Below are 18,290 nucleotides of genomic sequence, written 5' to 3'. Positions count from 1 at the left end.
GAGGAATTGGTGTAGGGGGCAAGGTTTCAGATTTCTAGATTATTGGGACCTCTTCTGGGGCAGGTGGGACCTATACAAGAGAGACGGGTTACACCTGAACTACAAGGGGACCCGTATACCTGCAGGGAAGTTTGCTAGTGTTATTGGGAAGGATTTAAACTAGATTAAACTAGGGGGATGGGAACCAGAGTACCGGAGCAGGGGTGAAAATAAATAATGTTAATAGTTCATGCAAAATCACAAATAGAAGTGTTGTGTGTGGTGGTAATAATCTTCTGAGGTGCGTCTATTTCAATGCCAGGAATATTTTGGGGAAGGCAGATGAGTTGAGGGCATGGATTGACACATGGAATTATGACATTATAGCCATTAGTGAAACTTGGCTACAGGAGCAGCAGGATTGGCAGCTCAATGTTCCAGGGTTCCGATGGTTCTGACGTGATAGAGGCAGAGGGATGAAGGGTCGGGGGGGGGGGGTTGTGGGGGTGGTTGGGGTGGCATTGCTAGTCAGGGAAAATGTTGCAGCAGTGCTCAGGCAGGACAGATTAGAGGGCTTGTCTACCAAGGCCAAATGGGTGGAACTGAGAAACAGGAAAGATATGACCACATTAATAGGGTTGTATTATAGACCACCCAATAGTCAGCGAGAATTGGAAGAGCGAATCTGCAGAGAGATAGAGACAACTGCTGGAAACATAAAGTTGTGATAGTAGGGGATTTAATTTTCCACATACAGGTTGGGATTCCCATACTGTTAAAGGTCTAGATGGGTTGGAGTTTGTAAAATGTGTTCAAGAAAATTTTCTAAATCAATATATAGAGGTACCATCTAGAGAGGATGCAATATTAGATCTCCTATTAGGAAATGAGTTAGGACAAGTGACGGAAGTGTGTATAGCGGAACACTTTGGTTCCAGTGATCATAACGCCATTAGTTTCAACTTGATCATGGATAAAGATAGATCTGGTCCTTGGGTTGAAGTTCTAAACTGGAAAAAGGCCAAATTTGAAGAAATGAGAAAGGATCTAAAAAGCGTGGATTGGGACCGACTGTTCTCTGGCAAGGATGTGATTGGAAAGTAGGAGGCTTTCAAAGGAGAAATTTTGAGTGCAGAGTTTGTATGTTTAGGATTAAAGGCAAAGTGAATAAGAATAAGGAACCTTGGTTCTTGAGGGATATTGGAACTCTGATAAAGAAGAAGAGAGTGGTGTATGACATATCTAGGCAACAGGGAACAAATAAAATGCTTGAGGAGTATAAAAAGTGCAAGAAACTACGTAAGAAAAAAATCAGGAGAGCTAAAAGAAGACATGAGGTTGCTTTGGCAGTCAAGGATAATCCTCAGAGCTTCTACAGGTACATTAAGAGCAAAAGGATAGTAAGGGCTAAAATTGGTCCTCTTGAAGATCAGAGTGGTTGGCTATGTATGGAACCAAAAGAAATGGGGAAGGTATTAAGTGGATTTTTTGCATCCATATTTACTAAGGAAACTGGCATGGAGTCTATGGAAATAAGGCAAACAAGTAGGGAGGTCATGGAACCTATACAGATTAAAGGGGAGGAGGTGCTTGCTGTTTTGAGGCAAATCAGAGTAGATAAATCCCCAGGACCAGACAGGATATTCCCTGGGACCTTGAAAGAGACTAGTATTGAAATTGCAGGGGCCCTGGTAGATACTTTAAAATGTCGGTATCCACGGGTGAGGTGCCGGATGATCGGAGGATAGCTCATGTTGTTCCGTTGTTTAAAAAAGGCTCAAAAAGTAATCAGGGAAATTATAGGCTGGTACGTTTGACGTCAGTAGTAGGTAAATTATTGGAAGAAGTACTAAGAGACAAATACTTGGATACATGGGACTTATTAGGGAGAGTCAACATGGCTTTGTGCATGGTAGGTCATGTTTAACCAATCTATTAGAGTTTTTTGAGGAGGTTACCAGGAAAGTGGATGAAGGGAAGGCAGTGGATATTGTATAGATGGACTTTGGTAAGGCCTTTGACAAGGTCCTACATGGGAGGTTATTTAGGAAGGTTCAGTCGCTCGGCATACATGGAGAGATAGTAAATTGGATTAGACATTGGCTCAATAGAAGAAGCCACAGAGTGGTAGTGGAGGATTGCTTCTCTGAGTGGAGGCCTGTGACTAGTGTTGTGCCACAGGGATCAGTGCTGGGTCCATTGTTGTTTGTCATCTATATCAATGATCTGGATGATAATGTGGCAAATTGGATCAGCAAATTTGCTGATGATACAAGGATTGGAGGCGTATAGGACAGTGGGGAAGGTTTTCAAAGCTTGCAGAGGGATTTGGACCAGCTAGAAAAATGTGCTGAAAAATGGCAGATGGAGATTAATGCAGACAAATGTGAGGTATTGCACTTTGGAAGGACAATCCAAGGTAGAACATACAAGGTAAATGGTAGGACACTGAAGAGTGCAGTAGAAGAGGGATCTGGGAATACAGATATATAATTCCCTAAAAGTGTTGTCATGGGTAGATAGGGTCATAAAGAGTGCTTTTGGAACATTGGCATTTATAAATCAAAGTATTGAGTATAGGAGTTGGAATGTTATGGTGAGGTTGTATAAGACATTGGTGAGGCCAAATTTAGAGTATTGTCTGCCGTTTTGGTCACCTAATTACAGGGAGGATATTAGTAAGGTTGAAAGAGTGCAGAGAAGGTTCACAAGGAAGTTGCTGGGACTTGAGAAACTGAGTTACAGAGAAAGGTTGAATAAGTTAGGACTTTATTCCCTGGAGCGTAGAAGAATGAGGGGAATTTGATAGAGATGTATAAAATTATGGTGGATATAGATAGATAATGCAAGCAAGCTTTTTCCACTGAGGCTAGGGGACATGGGTTAAGGGTGAAGGGGGAAAAGTTTAAAGGGAATATTGGGGGGGGAGGGCTTCTTCACACAGAGAGTGGTGGGAGTGTGGAATGAGCTGCCAGATGAAATGGTAAATGCGGGCTCACTTTTAACATTTAAGAAAAATTTGGACAGGTACATGGGTGAGAGGGGTGTGGAGGGATATGGTCCAGGTGCAGGTCAGTGGGACTAGGCAGAAAAATGGTTTGGCACAGCCACGAAGGGCCAAAAGGCCTATTTCTGTGGTTCAGTGGTTCTTAATGATGCCCATGTCCCACAGAACAAATAAAAAAAATTCAAGGCAACAGTAGAAAAGAATTTGAACTTGACAGGTGGGGAGGGAAGGTAGGAAGGAAAGTAGGAGGGGAGTTAATTTCTGCTATCTGTGCAATATTTTTGGAATGGTTCACCTGTCTGTTGTAGAACATGCCCAATTCTCCTTCTTACCAGTGAACTGTTTGTTTCAGCCTGGACTCTTGTTGTTGACACCATTGGATCTGGAGGAGCAGCTGGTTCACAGAATACTGAGATAAAAGCAAAATACTATGGATGCTGCGTCAGGAAACAAAGGTGTTTTAAGTAATCTGTATTAGTATTTGTGGGTATAAGAAATCGGGTATTGCTTTAAGTGAGTTTAATTTTATGATTCTGTTGTGTGCTAAGAAAGGGTTAAAACTTCAGTTTGCTCATGTGAAAGGAAGGTCCCTCCATGTCTGTGGGTTCTGGTTTTATTTCAACCTGTGCCTGCATTGTAATTAAACAGTTTACAACATACAAGTAAACAGAGTTAAAGACTAGACTGTTGCTTAGCAACCAGGAGCCACCTTAGATTGAACTTCTGAGTTTAGTTTTAAGCAGGTTGCTGAAACAACTGGACAGGGCCAGGGAACTGAAGCAGACATCCCAAAACAACAGCAGAAATTCCAGGAATCAGGAACCAGTGATTAGGGACAAACTATATGTCTCAAGAAGACAGTTAAGTTAAAGGAACAAAGATCAAGAAGTTGAAAAAGGTCCTGTTGGGTGAAGGTGAAGTAAAAAGTAGAGAAAGTGTTCTGAATTAAAGAGACAACTGCAGTAACCAGATTTAAAGTGGGAAATCAGACATCACAGGTAAACCAAAAATTTGGTATCCTCTTACTTCAGCCTGTGAAGCAGTTGGCATGGCTGGGACCTGAGAGACTATGTGAAAGTTTGAATGCACACGGCAATCCAAGGCAGAGGAATACTGAAAGGAGCAATTGAAATCCTGGAAGTGGATTCTTAGTGAAAGCATCTGAGCGGAATCCTTGTTTGGGAAAAGATTCTAAGTTGTTTTTCAAGAGTGGAATTTAGAAACATTTTGTGTGGAAGTCAGAGTTCCAGTCACAGCAGTTGGGTCATAGTCTATTAAGTATCTGGGGAGTTTGATGAGAAATCTACAGAGGTTGTGGAGCTTATTAATATGAAATTGATTCAATATGATTAGCGAATTCGGCAAGCATGCTTTCCCCTCCCAGATGCTTCCCACCTCTCCGGCGAGATGTCATTTTGGCATGAATTACTACTGATCTCCAGTAGTACAGATCTGGTGAGCTGATCATGCCAGGGAGCTCAGAGCCAATCAAAGTCCCCAAATGGTTGGGGCATGGCTATACAGTGCCCACCTGGCTGTGGCCACCAGGCAGCCCGCCATGCCCAGCAGACACCCCAGCAGTGCCAACCAGACATCCTGGCAATGGACATCACATACCGCTACTAGTTTAATTATGAGATTAGATTACATAATTTTGCTTGTAAACAATTGTGGGGTGATATAACTGAATTATTTAAAAAGCTAAAAGGATTTTAGCTTTGAGCAGGACTTACTTAGTTAATGGTTGGGTGTTGGGGAGAGTTACAGAACAAAGAGATCTAGGGGTCCATGTTCCCTGAGTTACAGAGAAAGATTGAATAGGTTAGGACTTTATTCCCCGAAGCATAGAAGAATGAGGGGAGATTTGATAGAGGTGTATAAAATTATGATGGGTATAGATAGAGTGAATGCAAGCAGGCTTTTCCCACTGAGGCTAGGGGAGAATAAAACTAGAGGACATGGGTTAAGGGTGAAGGGGGAAATGTTTAAAGGGAATATTAGCGGGGGGGGCTTCTTCACATGGGGAGTGGTGGGATGAGCTGCCAGATGAAGTGGTAAATGTGGGCTCACTTTTAACATTTACGAAAAACTTGGACAGATACATGGATGAGAGGGGTGTGGAGGGATATGGTTCAGGTGCAGGTCAGTGGAACTAGGCAGAAAAATGGTTCGGCACAACCAAGAAGGGCCAAAAGGCCTGTTTCTGTGCTGTAATGTTCTATTGTTCTATAGTTCCACAGAGGAGAATTATTTCCTCTGCTGGGGAACAAGGAGATGGAGACATATGGCTGATAATTTTTCTTGTAGGCGTTGACAAGGCTTTGCCCTGTGCATGGCCTCAGTATGCCTGTCTGATAATTTTACAAGAGGAATCCTCCTAATTGATTGCAATCTACAGAGGGAAGCCTTGCAGGAAAATGTAATCACTGCTGGAGATGGGGGAACCGGGGATTATCTTCAATGGACCCACTCAGGAACACTTCCTCTTTCATTAGTGAGATAGATGACAAATTATATCGTGAGGGGCACCACGGTGCAGGGTTGAACCCTCCAGAAGAATGCCTGCAGTACGTTTTAAATCTTATTTCATTTATTGCAGTGATTGTGCAATTGTGCCCACCTCTGCCAAACCTGCCAATTAATACAGACCCAGGGAACATTAACCTCCCAGTCGGAAGCTGCCTCTGCAGCATTACCAGGCTCCCAACTAAGCAGGGGCCGACGTGATGGGAGGAATGTTGCAATCCCACACTGCTGCCACTAACCTCGTTAAGATAACATATATAGTGCAAACCAGAGATACAATCTGTGATTTCCCTATTCTATACAAGTCACAACCCTGGATATCACATTTAGTCCATATATATTTCTGTAGAACACTATACAAGAAAGTCTATTTGTTTTATTATTTGATGAGTTTGAGATTTTCTGCATTATTCCCTATCTAATCACAACAACTCTGGCAGTTATACAAAGAAAATACTGTCAGCCACATCATGAAAGAGTAATGTGTTGCATTTGATGTATTTCGCAACTTTCAATTTAAATGAGGAAGTAGCTCTTGTAGGAAACTATAAAACCAACTATTTGCTTCGATTGGAGGGGAGTTGAAGACAGCTATAATGGAATTGAGTAACAACGGGACAGATGAATCTGTGGGACCTGAACGTACAGTGGCGAGCATCATTCTGAGCCTGGCTTGTCTCCTTGGAGTACCGGGAAATGCAATGGTCATCTTGATTATAGTTTTTGCCATGAAGAAGGAGAGATCACCCACTGTGCTGCTGATCCTGAACTTGGCAATAGCTGATATGCTTGTTCTGATCACCTTGCCTCTGTGGATTTATGCATTTGTACAGAGCTGGGCCTTCGGAGAATCATTTTGTAAAATCCTGACCTATGTCATTTACTGCAACATGTACGTAAGCATCTTCCTCATCACCGCGATGAGTGTCGAGCGCTTCATGGCTGTCATCTACCCGTTTGCCACCCTGCAATGGCGCACGAACAAGGTTATCAGGAAGATGGTGCTCGCCATCTGGATACTGGCTTTGCTCTTTGCCGTTCCGATGCTGGTTTATAAGGTGGTGGATGTCGATGAGGCTAGACAGCAGCAATGCCTGTACGTGGAATTTGACACACACGAGCAGGAAATCTCATGCACGGTTTTAGAAATTGTGGTTGGTTTTGTAGTTCCCTTTTCAGTGCTGTCTATTTGTTACTTTTGCATTGGGAGAAAAGTGAAAGACTTGAGTTTTCCTACTGGGAACAAAACTGGAATGGTGATTGTCAGAGTGGTGATTGTGTTTTTCATCTGCTGGGCACCTCACCACATTTTAAGTCTTATTTCAATCATTGCACTGATGACATCTGACCAAACCACGTCGGACACCTTAAATGATGTATATAGTATTGGCATCTTAATTACTACAGCTCTGGCTTTCATCAACAGTTGTATCAATCCTGTATTATATGCCTTTGCTGCCCGGAATATTCGTAATCGTTTTCGACTATTGGATCTGGCCATGTTATTTGACCAGATGACATATTCTCTTAAAGAAGAATCTGTAAAAAGATGCAAGGATACCATAAGAAAAGACAGAAGTGCCACAATGGATGAGATGCATTCTCTGCAGGATATTTAAAGTATTATTTGTCCTTTTCAGTAAGACAAATTCTGCTAAATCCTTTTTTCCCCACCTTCATCTCTCCCGCCCTGCCTTCTCATTCCCCCCACCCATCACCATTGTACCCCACCAAGTCACAACTTTTTTTTTAGTTTATTTATTAGTGTCACAAATTGGCTTACATTAACATTGCAATGAAATTACCATGAAAATTCCCTAGTCGCCATGCTCCAGTACCTGTTTGGGTACACTGTGGGAGAGTTTAGCATGGCCAATGCACCTAACCAGCATCTCTTTCGGACTGTGGGAGGAAACTGGAGCACCCGGAGGAAACCCACGCTGATGGGGAGAATATGCAGACTCCGCACAGATAATGGGTGATTTAAGTCAGGAATTGAATCCATGACACTGTGAGGCAGTAGTGCTAACCACTGTGCCACCGCATCACTAATGCCAGGAGAGGAGGAAGTTTCTGAGTCTTCTCCTGTGTAGGATAGAGGGAAATAGACCCCACGGAGCTGTCTCAAATGTTCACCCTGCTTTCTTTGAATCTGATGTGGAGATGCTGGCATTGGACTGGGGTAAACACAGTAAGAAGTCTGACAACACCAGGTTTAAGTCCAACCGATTTATTTGATAGTAAACTCACAAGCTTTCGGGGTTTGCCCTTCATCAAGTGACGAAGGGCAAACCCCCGAAAGCTTGTGAGTTTACTATCAAATAGATTGGTTGGACTTAAACCTGGTGTTGTCAGACTTTTTACTTCTTTGAATCTGGCATAAATCAATGAAACTGAGTCAGAGAAATGAGTGGTGTGGCACTTATCCCATGGCCCCAGTTTCCCAATATGTTGTGCCATTGCTTTTCTCACAGGTAATTTGCCCTAAATGATTTTCTCTCTTATATCCTCAAGAATGTTAGATAATTGAAGTTAGTATTAAGATTTGAGCTTTGACATTTGTCCCTTTCAAGTTGATTTCTACCACTGATTCACTCTTGCTGTGAGGGTAACATGGCTTCGAGTCAGGAATTCTCCAAGGGTTACATGGTGCAATAGTGTGACAGAAATCCAGATTTCATTGGCATGGCATCTGTTTGGCTTTGCCTTTATTTAGATAACGAGTTTCTCTTTGCCCAGTGCATCATTCAGCAGTTACATTAACCAAACAGTAAGAGAGCCCCTCTGTCATTTGTTTGCAATTGGAGTGTTCAATCTTATTTGCAATGTAATGAATATTTCAATTCTTACATTAGTGCTGGCAATATTCAGCTCTGCAAATCAAGGATAAAATAACAGAGACAGGATGGAATTGTGCTCTCCTACTGGTTATTGCTTGTTGCTTCGCCTTTCCTTTACTCAAGAGGGCAGGATCTGTCAGAGCTCCTCCAATGACTAGATAACTGGGTGCTTTTGTTGATTGAGTGCATCCTCTGACACTTACCCCATTGAGAAGGAGTCCGTTCATTATCCTGTAGGAAAATAGGGAGGTCTGCATAGAAAACTGTGGAATTTCAAACTCAATCAGGAATTGATTATTGACGCAAAACTATCCATAGAAGCAGCCTGTTATGAGTAAATCATTTTCATTGTGACTTAAACATCCAGAAATATCAATCACATTCATACTCTATATTTTAATAATGAGATATGATGTGCACCATGCGTTATAGAACTGTAGGTTAAAAGGAGGAAACACAGTCTTTCTTTCTTCCTTTAAAATGTTTTTGAACTGTAAAACTGCTGATTTCCTTTTTGGTTTGTGGCGTTGAAGTAACAACCTTTATCGAGTTTATAAGTTCCCTACAGTGCAGAAGAGGTCATTCGGCCCATCGGGTCTGCACCATCTCTCTGACAGAGCATCTTATCCAGCCCGTGTCCCCTGCCTTAACCCTGTAACTTTACATATTTCCCATTCCTAATCCATCTAACCTAATCAGTTTTGGATGGAGCAATTTAGCATGGCCAATCCACCTAAGCTGCACAGCTTTGGAGTGTAGGAGGAAACCAGAGCACCTGGAGGCATGGGGAGAATATGCAAATACCACACAGTCACCCAAGGCTGGAATTGAACCCAGGTCCCTGGCATTGAGGCAGCAATGCTATGCTAACTATTGTGCCACCGTGCTGCTCACTTTAAAACTTTTGATTCCCTTTTTTGTTTGCAGTACTGAAATTACAACCTCTGTATAGTTAGGCTATTAACATGCTGTCATATTAGAGAGAATTAACCTGCATGGAACCAGACTTTATTCTGTTTGTTTAACCATTGCAATATATTGAAGTAAATGTGGAAATAATATTGGGAATTCTAATACTTCAATACTGAAATCTTTGGTAGAATATTTGTAGTTTGTATGTCACAATAGAATATTTGTAGTTACCTGTTTTGCCAAGAAGACTAATATTCTTGTATGCTAATTATTCATCCACAATGTTAATGAGGAAAACAGAGCATGTAAGGAATACAGGTATATAGTCAGGATGGAAAGAAATATCCTCAGGATGAAACTGATGTAACCAGTATGTCAGCATTAGTTTATCAACCTTTCAACACATGCTGCCAGCATGAAATGATAACAAAGGGTTAGTTCAGGCAATTTATCCATAGAATAGAAGCATATGATTCCTACAGTGTAGCAGGAGGCTATTTGACTCATTTCATCTGCATCACCTCTCCAAAAGAGCATCTTCCCTTGGCCCACCAGGAGGAAACCCACAAAAAACACAGGAAGAGCTATATTATCTCATAAATCTCTAGTGTACCTTCACGCCATGTGAGAACGTAAGACTTGCGTTTATCTTTCATCTTTCATGACGTCAGGATGCTGTAAAGCACATTCCAGCTGATGAAGCAATTAGCAAGAACAGTCACCAATATAATGAGGAAATGAAACAGCCCCTTCTAGTGCACAGCAAGCTCCCAAAATTAACTTTGGGAGTTTGCAAACTCCACTCAAGGCCAGAATCAAACCTGGGTCCCTGGCAGTTTGAAGCAACAATGCTAACCACTGTGCCCTGTATGTGGGGGTAGTCGCTCGATATTTGTGATTGAGAAGGTGATAAAAGTTCAAGTCCCACAGCATGTAATCTAGGCTGATACTTCAGTGCCGGCACTGAAGGTGTGTTGCATTGCCATAGGTGTCATATTAATGATGAGCTGGTAAATTAAGGCACTGCCTTCTTAGATCCTCCAGCCTTTTATTTGCTCAAGAAAAATATTGTCATCAACATAAATCACTAAAGCAGATTATCTGGTCATTTATCTCATAGCTAATTTTGGGAGTTTGCTGTGCACTAGAAGGGGCTGTTTCATTTCCTCATTATATTGGTGACTGTTCTTGCTAATTGCTTCTTCAGCTGAAATGTGCTTTGCAGCATCCTGACGTCATGAAAGATGAAATATAAACGCAAGTCTTACGTTCTCACACGGCGTGAAAGTACAACAGAGATTTAAGAGATAATATAGCTTTTAAACTGAAATGTAAAGTACTTGGAAAGCCTTGTTTGACAAAGTTGCTGTTTTGAGGAGAAAAAATAAAATTTGAGCATCATTTTTATTGTGATGCCAACAAGTGCAAGTAAATAAATTTCAGTGTGATTTATACCATGGTTTCTTGTCTTTTTTTGAAGATTTGCCTTTACTCGAAATGGGAAATGATGGCATAGAAACATCTAGCACATCACTAGATTCAGGACAGCATGCGGAATAATTTTATACATACAACAGTATGGTCTCCCAATAAGATTTCAGTAATTGAAACTATTCTTTAATACTTCCACTTCATATATTGTGTTACAATAATAAATATTGGCAGAGATTAATGCATTGTTGAGGTAATAACTGTTGATGTGTATGTTAGGGTACCAGATCAGAAACTCCAAGGTACATTACAAAGCCAGACTAGACCCCAACCTATTTTTCTATTTTAGCATTAATGTGAGGATGTGATGTTTACTCCATGCACGATTATACTGACACAATTGGGAGCTTTTATGAAAACAAACATTATTTCACAACACAGTTTAATGATAACAAATGAATTGATTTAATTTTTAACAATTGAACAATGTTTAAACATGACAAGATAGAATTCTTAACAGTTAACATATCTCTATTAGTTCCAATCACGTAACATTCCTCTTATAGACTTAAATCCCTCTTTAAACATAAGCATACTTGCTTGTCTTAGGTTAATAGTTTTGGAGCTTTCAGAAAACCTCTGGAGGGAGAGAGAGACTTCTTTCTCCTATCAGCTTCAGGCAGCAACTGCTCTTTGTATAAAATGAAATCGAAACTGTTCTTCCCTGCAAGCTGAGCCCCTCCCATCAACCACATGACTCTATCCCTATCAATCAACCTAATTAAACTCACATGATTTTGCAAACCTAGTCTGAAATCCCAGGAGAACTTAAATGAACAAAAGTCCATTAATGCTACAAAGTAACACATTCCTAGATCAAATAAGTTTGTAGCTTGCATTCTTAGCTGCGTGTTTCCCAGACAAGCTGACTTTTGTAACAAAACATTGCCTCTTAAAGCAGTCCCACCTTAAACATAAATTATAGCAAAAATCACAGCATAATCACATATCATTATATATATATCAATGTATATAAATGTGCATTGTTTCACTGCATGAAAGACAGACCAGACCAATGTTAGAAGGCACTGGGGATCCCAAGACTGCGCTTATTGGCTATGGCACTGGCTTACAATTTCCTGAAGGCAGTCTGCTAATTGGCCACCTCAGGGACCTTTGACGATTGAGGGGGATGGGTAGGTTGCTGAATCTGCTACTCCAAGCAGCAGGCCAGCAGTTGTGTAACCTTGCCAGCTCCAGTGGGAGGGCTGGTCACTGCTGGAGCAGGTCAGAAATCAGGAGAGTACATGAGGCAAGTAAAGACATGAAGATCATAGTGGCACAGCAGTTGGGCCCATTCAGATTTCCCCTTCTTTGGAACGTGAGCCTCCAGCGCTGATGGAGCCTGAATAGCTGCAGGAAAATGGCCTCCATGCTAAACTGTTAGCAGCCCACTGAATCAATCCTAACAGGATCCCCAAAAACATTGAAATTGGCTGCCTGCCTCCATTCGGTGGGCAGCTGATCAAAATCCAACCCCACCATTAGAAAACATCCTCCATAGCAGAACACTATTAGGGAGGTATCCCAACATGGCTACCAGCTATTTTCCAGGCTCTCCTGCCTCCCAGTTTACCTTTCCAGGACCAGGAAAATCGAGCAGCATGATGGCACAGAGGTTAAGGGTGGCATGGTGGCATGGTGGCACAGTGGTTAGCATTGCTGCCCCACAGTGCCAATGACCCAGATTCAATTTCAACATTGGGTGACTGTGTGAACTTTTTGCTTTCTCCCTGAGTCTATGTGGGCTTCCTCCGGGTGCTCTGGTTTCCTCCCATGGTCCAAAGATGTGCGGGTTAGGTGGATTGGCCATGCTAAGTTGCCCCTTATTGTCTCAATGGGTCAAATGGCACAGTAGGAATTCTATGATTGTCTACTCCAACAATTTTCTGCAAACACACTTCTCATCTCACGGTTCTCCTTCCTGTCACTAACGTTTTATGTCTCTGGTAAATGTGAAGCTTTTTATGGTGGTGATGATTTTCAATTGTGCCCATATGTCACCAGAAATGCAGGAAAATAAGAACATAAGAAAAATGTGCAAAAGGAGACTATTCAGCCCCTCATCCCTGATTTGCCTTGCAATATGGTCATGGCTGATTTTGTACCTCAACTTTCCAACTTCTCCCCATATTCCTTGATTCCCTGAGAGGTCAAAGATCTCAGCCTTAATTACTACAGCCTTAAACAATGGGGAATCCATAACTCTCTAAGTGAAGAAATTTCACCTTATCTCAATCTTTAAAAAAGACTCCTTTTCCTGAGGCCCCACGCATTATTTTTAAATTCATTGAATATAGGCATTGCTGGCTAGACCAGCATTAATTGCACATTCCTAGTTGCCATTCAGAAGGTGGTGGTGAGCCATTCTCTTGAATCGTTGCAGTACCTGAGGTGTAAGTGCATCTACAGTGCTGTTAGGGAGGGAATTTTGGAAATTTGGTGAAGGAGTGGTGATATATTTGCAAGTCAGGATGGTGAGTGACTTGGAGGGGAACCTACAGATGGTCATATGCCCAAGTATCTACTGCCCTTGTTCTATATGGTAGTGGCCATGGATTTGGAAGGTGCGTTCCAACAGTGCATCATATAGATGGTACACACAGCCGTAATGTTCACTGGTGGTTCAGGGATTGAATATTTTTGAAATGGGTAGCAATCAAGCGAGTGTTGTTGGAGCTGCACTCATCCAAGCAAATTCAGAGTATTCCATTACACTTTGGACTTTGTCTTGTAGATGATGGATGGGCTGTGGGAAGTCAGGAGGTGATGGTCCAGCCAGGGAAAACAACCTTTCAGTGTCTATCCTGCTTAGCCCCTTCAGAATCTTGTATGTATTAATGGAACCATCTTTTATTTTTCTAAATTGCAGAGAGTATAGGTCCAATTAATACAGCCTCTCATTTCAGGCATCATCTGGTGATACTACACTGTACTGCCTCCAGGGCAGTGCATCCATCCTCCTTTAGATATGAAACCAACATTGAGCACATGACAAAAGTGTGCTCTCAGCAAAGTGGTTTACAGCTGTAGCAAGAATTACTCATTCTTGTACTCCTGTTCCAAGAAAGGGGAACATGCCCTTTCCTTTTGATTTTGATTTGATTTGATTTATTATTGTCCCATGTCTCATGTATTAACATGTAGTGGAAAGTATTATTTCTTGCATGCTATACAGATAAAACGTACCATTCATCGAGAAGTAAACAAGAGAGTGCAGAAATTAGTGTTATAGTCATACCTAGGGTATAGAGAAAGATCAACTTAATGCAAGGTAAATCCATTCAAAAGTCTGACAGCAGCAGAGAAGAAGCTGTTCTTGAGTCAGTTGGTACGTGACCTCAGACTTTTTAATATTTTTCTTGATGGAAGAAGGTGGAAGAGAGAATGTCCGGGGTATGTGGGGTCCTTAATTATGCTGGCTGCTTTGCCAAGGCCATGGGAAGTGTAGACAGAGTCAGTGGATTGGAGGCTGGTTTGCATGATGGATTAAGTTACATTCACAACCTTTTGTAGTTTCTTGCAGTCTTGGACAGAGCAGGAGTCACATCAAGCTGTAATGCAACCAGAAAGAATGCTTTCTATGGTGCATCTGTAAAGATTATTGAGATGTTGACATGCCAAATTTCCTTAGTCTTCTGAGAAAATAGAGGCATTGGTGGGCTTCCTTAACTATAGTGTCAGCATGGGCGGGGACCAGGACAGGTTGTTGGTGAGCTGGACACCTAAAAACTTGAAGCTCTCGACCCTTTCTACTTCGTCCCCATTGATGTAGACAAGGGCACATTCTCCTTTACGCTTCCTGAAGTTGTTGACAATCTCCTTCATTTTGTTGACATTGAGGGAGAGATTATTGTCGCCACATCAGTTCACCAGACTCTCTATCTCATTCCTGTACACTGTCTCATGAGTGTTTGAGATCTGACCCACTGCGGTGGTGTCGTCAGCAAACTTGACAATTGAGTTGGAGGGGAATTTGGCCACACAGTCATGAGTGTATAAGGAATATAGTAGGAGGCTGAGAACACAGCCTTGTGGGGCACCAGTGTTGAGGATCTTCTTGGAGAAGTGTTATTGCCTATCCTTACTGATTGTGATCTGTGAGTTAGGAAGTTCCGGATCCAGTCTTAATTTTCTCAATTGAGTTGCAGTCCCCACGTGCTAAATGTCTGTGCTCCTTGTATGAGTGCACCCAACTCTCTCTGAACATTGACACTTAAAGATTTCGCATCTTTTGAGAAACAATCTGCTTTTGTATTCTTACTACCAAAATCAATCACTTCACACATCCCTACATTATATTATATTTGCCACCTTGACACCCATTCTATGTGTGAAAATTAATGCTATTCCATGTGGCACATTTGGAGGAGGTGGTGAGAGAGTTTGGTGGGGGGTATTTAATCAGGTGGGTGGGAAATTTGGTGCCTTCCAGCCCTGTCCTAGTTAACTTCCTCATCCCAGTGCTAATTGAGGAAATGAATGTCCATTTAGAGGCCTTATCTGTTACTAGTATTCACCCAGTGAAAGGGGGGTGGCTTGCCATGTGTCAAGTATTGTTTGTGGGCTTCCCTCATTTCCTCATTGCGGAGGGCCCCTCATTCAAAGACACTCAGTGCTTTATTGAGGAATGCTGCAACGGGAAGCAGAAGAGTTTGCTGTCTCCATATCTCCCCCCCACATCCATAATACCCCCATTCTGCTATCATTCACCTGTGGCTTTGGGCTTGCGGCAATCCAGGATCTCAGATGGGTACATTGCCGGATGCTACCATTGCCTTCCCCCCGCCACCAACATGTGTTCGGGTGCAGAGGCAAGGATTGGACACTAATGGGCAATATACAGAAAAAGACTGATGGTTATGCACCTTGATTGGCACCTTGACAGACCAACCAGGGAGCTTACAGTCACTGTGAAGGAGCATGTGGAAGGAGTCTAGCTCTGACTTGGCACCAGGAGATTATGCAATGCTTGGAGTCCATCCTCTCCAATGTGGAAGCAATGGCGGTAGTATGAGGGTCTGGCACATACAGGATTAACGTGAGACTGAGTACAGTACTGCTCACCAAGTGATCTAAGAAGGCACCTGACCCTGACCCAGAGATCTGTGTGGCATTGACAGAGATGTGTCAGGACTTAAGCCTGAATGTAGCTCCCAGCCTGGACTTGTATAAATTGTTCCAGTAGTTAATAAAGACTTACAGTTAACCAACTGAAGAATACAAAGACTTCTTTAAGGCAGAGCGTTCGGTAAACAACACCCTCCTAAAATGATGACAGCAGGGAAACAAAAATACTCAACGTAGCTAAATGCTGAAACAAACCAAAATGCTAGAAGACTAAAAAAAACCTCAGCCAAGATTCTGACCTGAAATAAGCTCCCACAAGTGACAGAGAGTACAGAGAAAGAAATGGCCAGAAAATGTTCCAGCCAAAGACTAGAAAGTTGGCAGAATCTGCAAGTCTGAGCTAAAGCTTCCAAGGTTACAGGCTGCAGCTAGCCCTGAGAAGCCTTTACTAATTCAGTATCAAAGCTCTGTTTTAAAGAAACCCATTGCTAAAACCTGACCACTTTAACATGTGACCCATGAGCTCATAAATAATATTAAATCTCTCAGGAACATTGTGACTTTCAAGTTTAGAAAACAACAAGCATAATGCCTTGTTACTCGGTAAAGCGAACTGCTGATCAAAAGAAGCCAGGAGTCAGCCAACCCAGACATCTATTGTTAAAATATTTTCTTTAAAGAGTGTGTCATTGTCACTTTGTAGAGCCCAGCAAAACTGAACAGTTTGGGTAATCCCTTTGTGTCGGAGTCAACACCAAAACCATCTTGAAAGTACCTAAGTTTTGAAAGGTGCACATACATTTTAAAAAGTGTTATCATAGGTCAAAATTCCACACTTCCAATTTAATTTGGAATAACACAAGACCCAAGGCAATCAAACAATTGGGATCTTTGGAGGAAATGATTTTTAAGATACAATGTCACTTCAAGTTAAATTAAAAGATGCAACAGAACAGGTGAACATGCTGCTCTACTCGATAGGTCTTCTTGTAAGTCAGGACATTAATGAATCATCCATCAAATTTGAGGGGCTTCTAAAAGCAGTTGAGATGTATTTAACTTAAGCGGTAATGAAATACTAGAGAAAGTTCAATTAAGAGAATCCAATTGTCAGGGCAACCGATTGGTTCCTTCATAAGTGATCTCGACAGAATGGCAGAAGCTTGTGAATAAGGATATTTAAAGTCTGAACTCACCAAAGAGAGAATACTGGTGGGAGTGAGAGATAATATGCTCTCTGGCCTCCCAAAAGCTAAGGACGGTCTAACCCGGGACAAGACAATCCAAGTAGACAGTCAGAACTCCGTGAGCAGCACAGGACAATGTTAAAGGGAGAGAATAAAACATGATGCAGAAAGCAGCCTTCAGACCAGCTTGTCGAGCCATGAAGACAAAGGAACAATCCAAGTCAGGGAAAGTACAGTGTGAACTACTGAGCTGAGAACTTTGCCAGTGCTGTGGTGTGACGCACTCTCACAGGAGAGATCCGTGTCCTGTGATTACATCCCAGCGCTTTCCCTGCAACAGTTGTGGACACTATGGCAAACCCTGTGAGGGACAATTGCGGAAATGCATGGAAACCTGAAAATGATCAACGAGGTCGAGACTAAGATCCCAGAAAACATACGGACATCATTCTTGAGTAAGGTCAAAGATCGTGCTTCCTCATTGTGGAACTCTGCCTGGTACAGGCAACTTAGTCAAGGGCAGCCACTCACACATCACCTCTTGACTTCAGCTCTTTTGTCATGTTTGCACTAAGCTTGTAATGAGATCCGGAGTGTAGTGACCCTGACAGAACTCACACTGAGCATTAGTGAGCAGTCTGTTCCTCAGTAAGTGCGGTTTGGTAGCGCTGTGAATGACCTCCTACATCACTGATGATTGAGAGTAGTCTAATGGGCTGGTAATTGCTCAGGTTGGATTGGTCTTGCTGTTTCTGGACAGGACAGACTTGGGTACTTTACCACATTACTGGCCAGGTGCCAGTGTTGTCGGTGTACTGGAACAGCTTGGCTGGGGACGCAACTAGTTCTGGAGCTCAAGTCATCAGTGCTATTGTTCAAATGTTGTCAGGACATATACCATTTGCAGTTTCGAGTGCCTTCAGCCATTTCTTCATATGAAATGGAGTAAATCGAATTGGCTGAAGACTGGTATCTGTGATGTTGGTGACCAATCCCAATGTCTGCAGCATAGCTGGCAGAAAGCTGCTGCTGACTTGCAATTGGGAAGATGGTAGACAGCCTCACTTTTACTCAGCTCTGGGTCTTCAGAGCTCAGCTTTGAACTGTACCACCTCGGAATGGGTGGCAGTAATCTGGGCTGGCTGATTAATAGTAGTATTAGGAACACAAATGCTGTCATTTTGAGAAGGTGGGATGGTTCATGCAGTATGGAGCTACTATTACTCGCACAGAGCAGCATCCCAGCAATCCTAGTAATCTGCTGGAGCACAGATTGCT

The 18,290-nt window shown here is 42.3% G+C and overlaps 1 protein-coding gene across 1 annotated transcript; it reads left to right on the top strand.

Annotated features, from left to right (window-relative positions):
- Window positions 1-6,108: 6,108 nt before the first annotated feature.
- Window positions 6,109-7,160, top strand: LOC145342561 (leukotriene B4 receptor 1-like). The gene has a single exon (XM_080188116.1). The coding sequence runs from the start codon at window positions 6,109-6,111 to the stop codon at window positions 7,129-7,131; it is 1,023 nt and encodes a 340-aa protein (XP_080044242.1). The 3' UTR covers window positions 7,132-7,160.
- Window positions 7,161-18,290: the final 11,130 nt, after the last annotated feature.

The sequence above is a fragment of the Carcharhinus amblyrhynchos genome, chromosome 4, assembly GCF_965287045.1.
Source record: "Carcharhinus amblyrhynchos chromosome 4, sCarAmb.v2.hapA, whole genome shotgun sequence".
Taxonomy (NCBI): Eukaryota; Metazoa; Chordata; class Chondrichthyes; order Carcharhiniformes; family Carcharhinidae; genus Carcharhinus; species Carcharhinus amblyrhynchos.
This window is presented reverse-complemented; position numbering and strand designations above follow the sequence as displayed.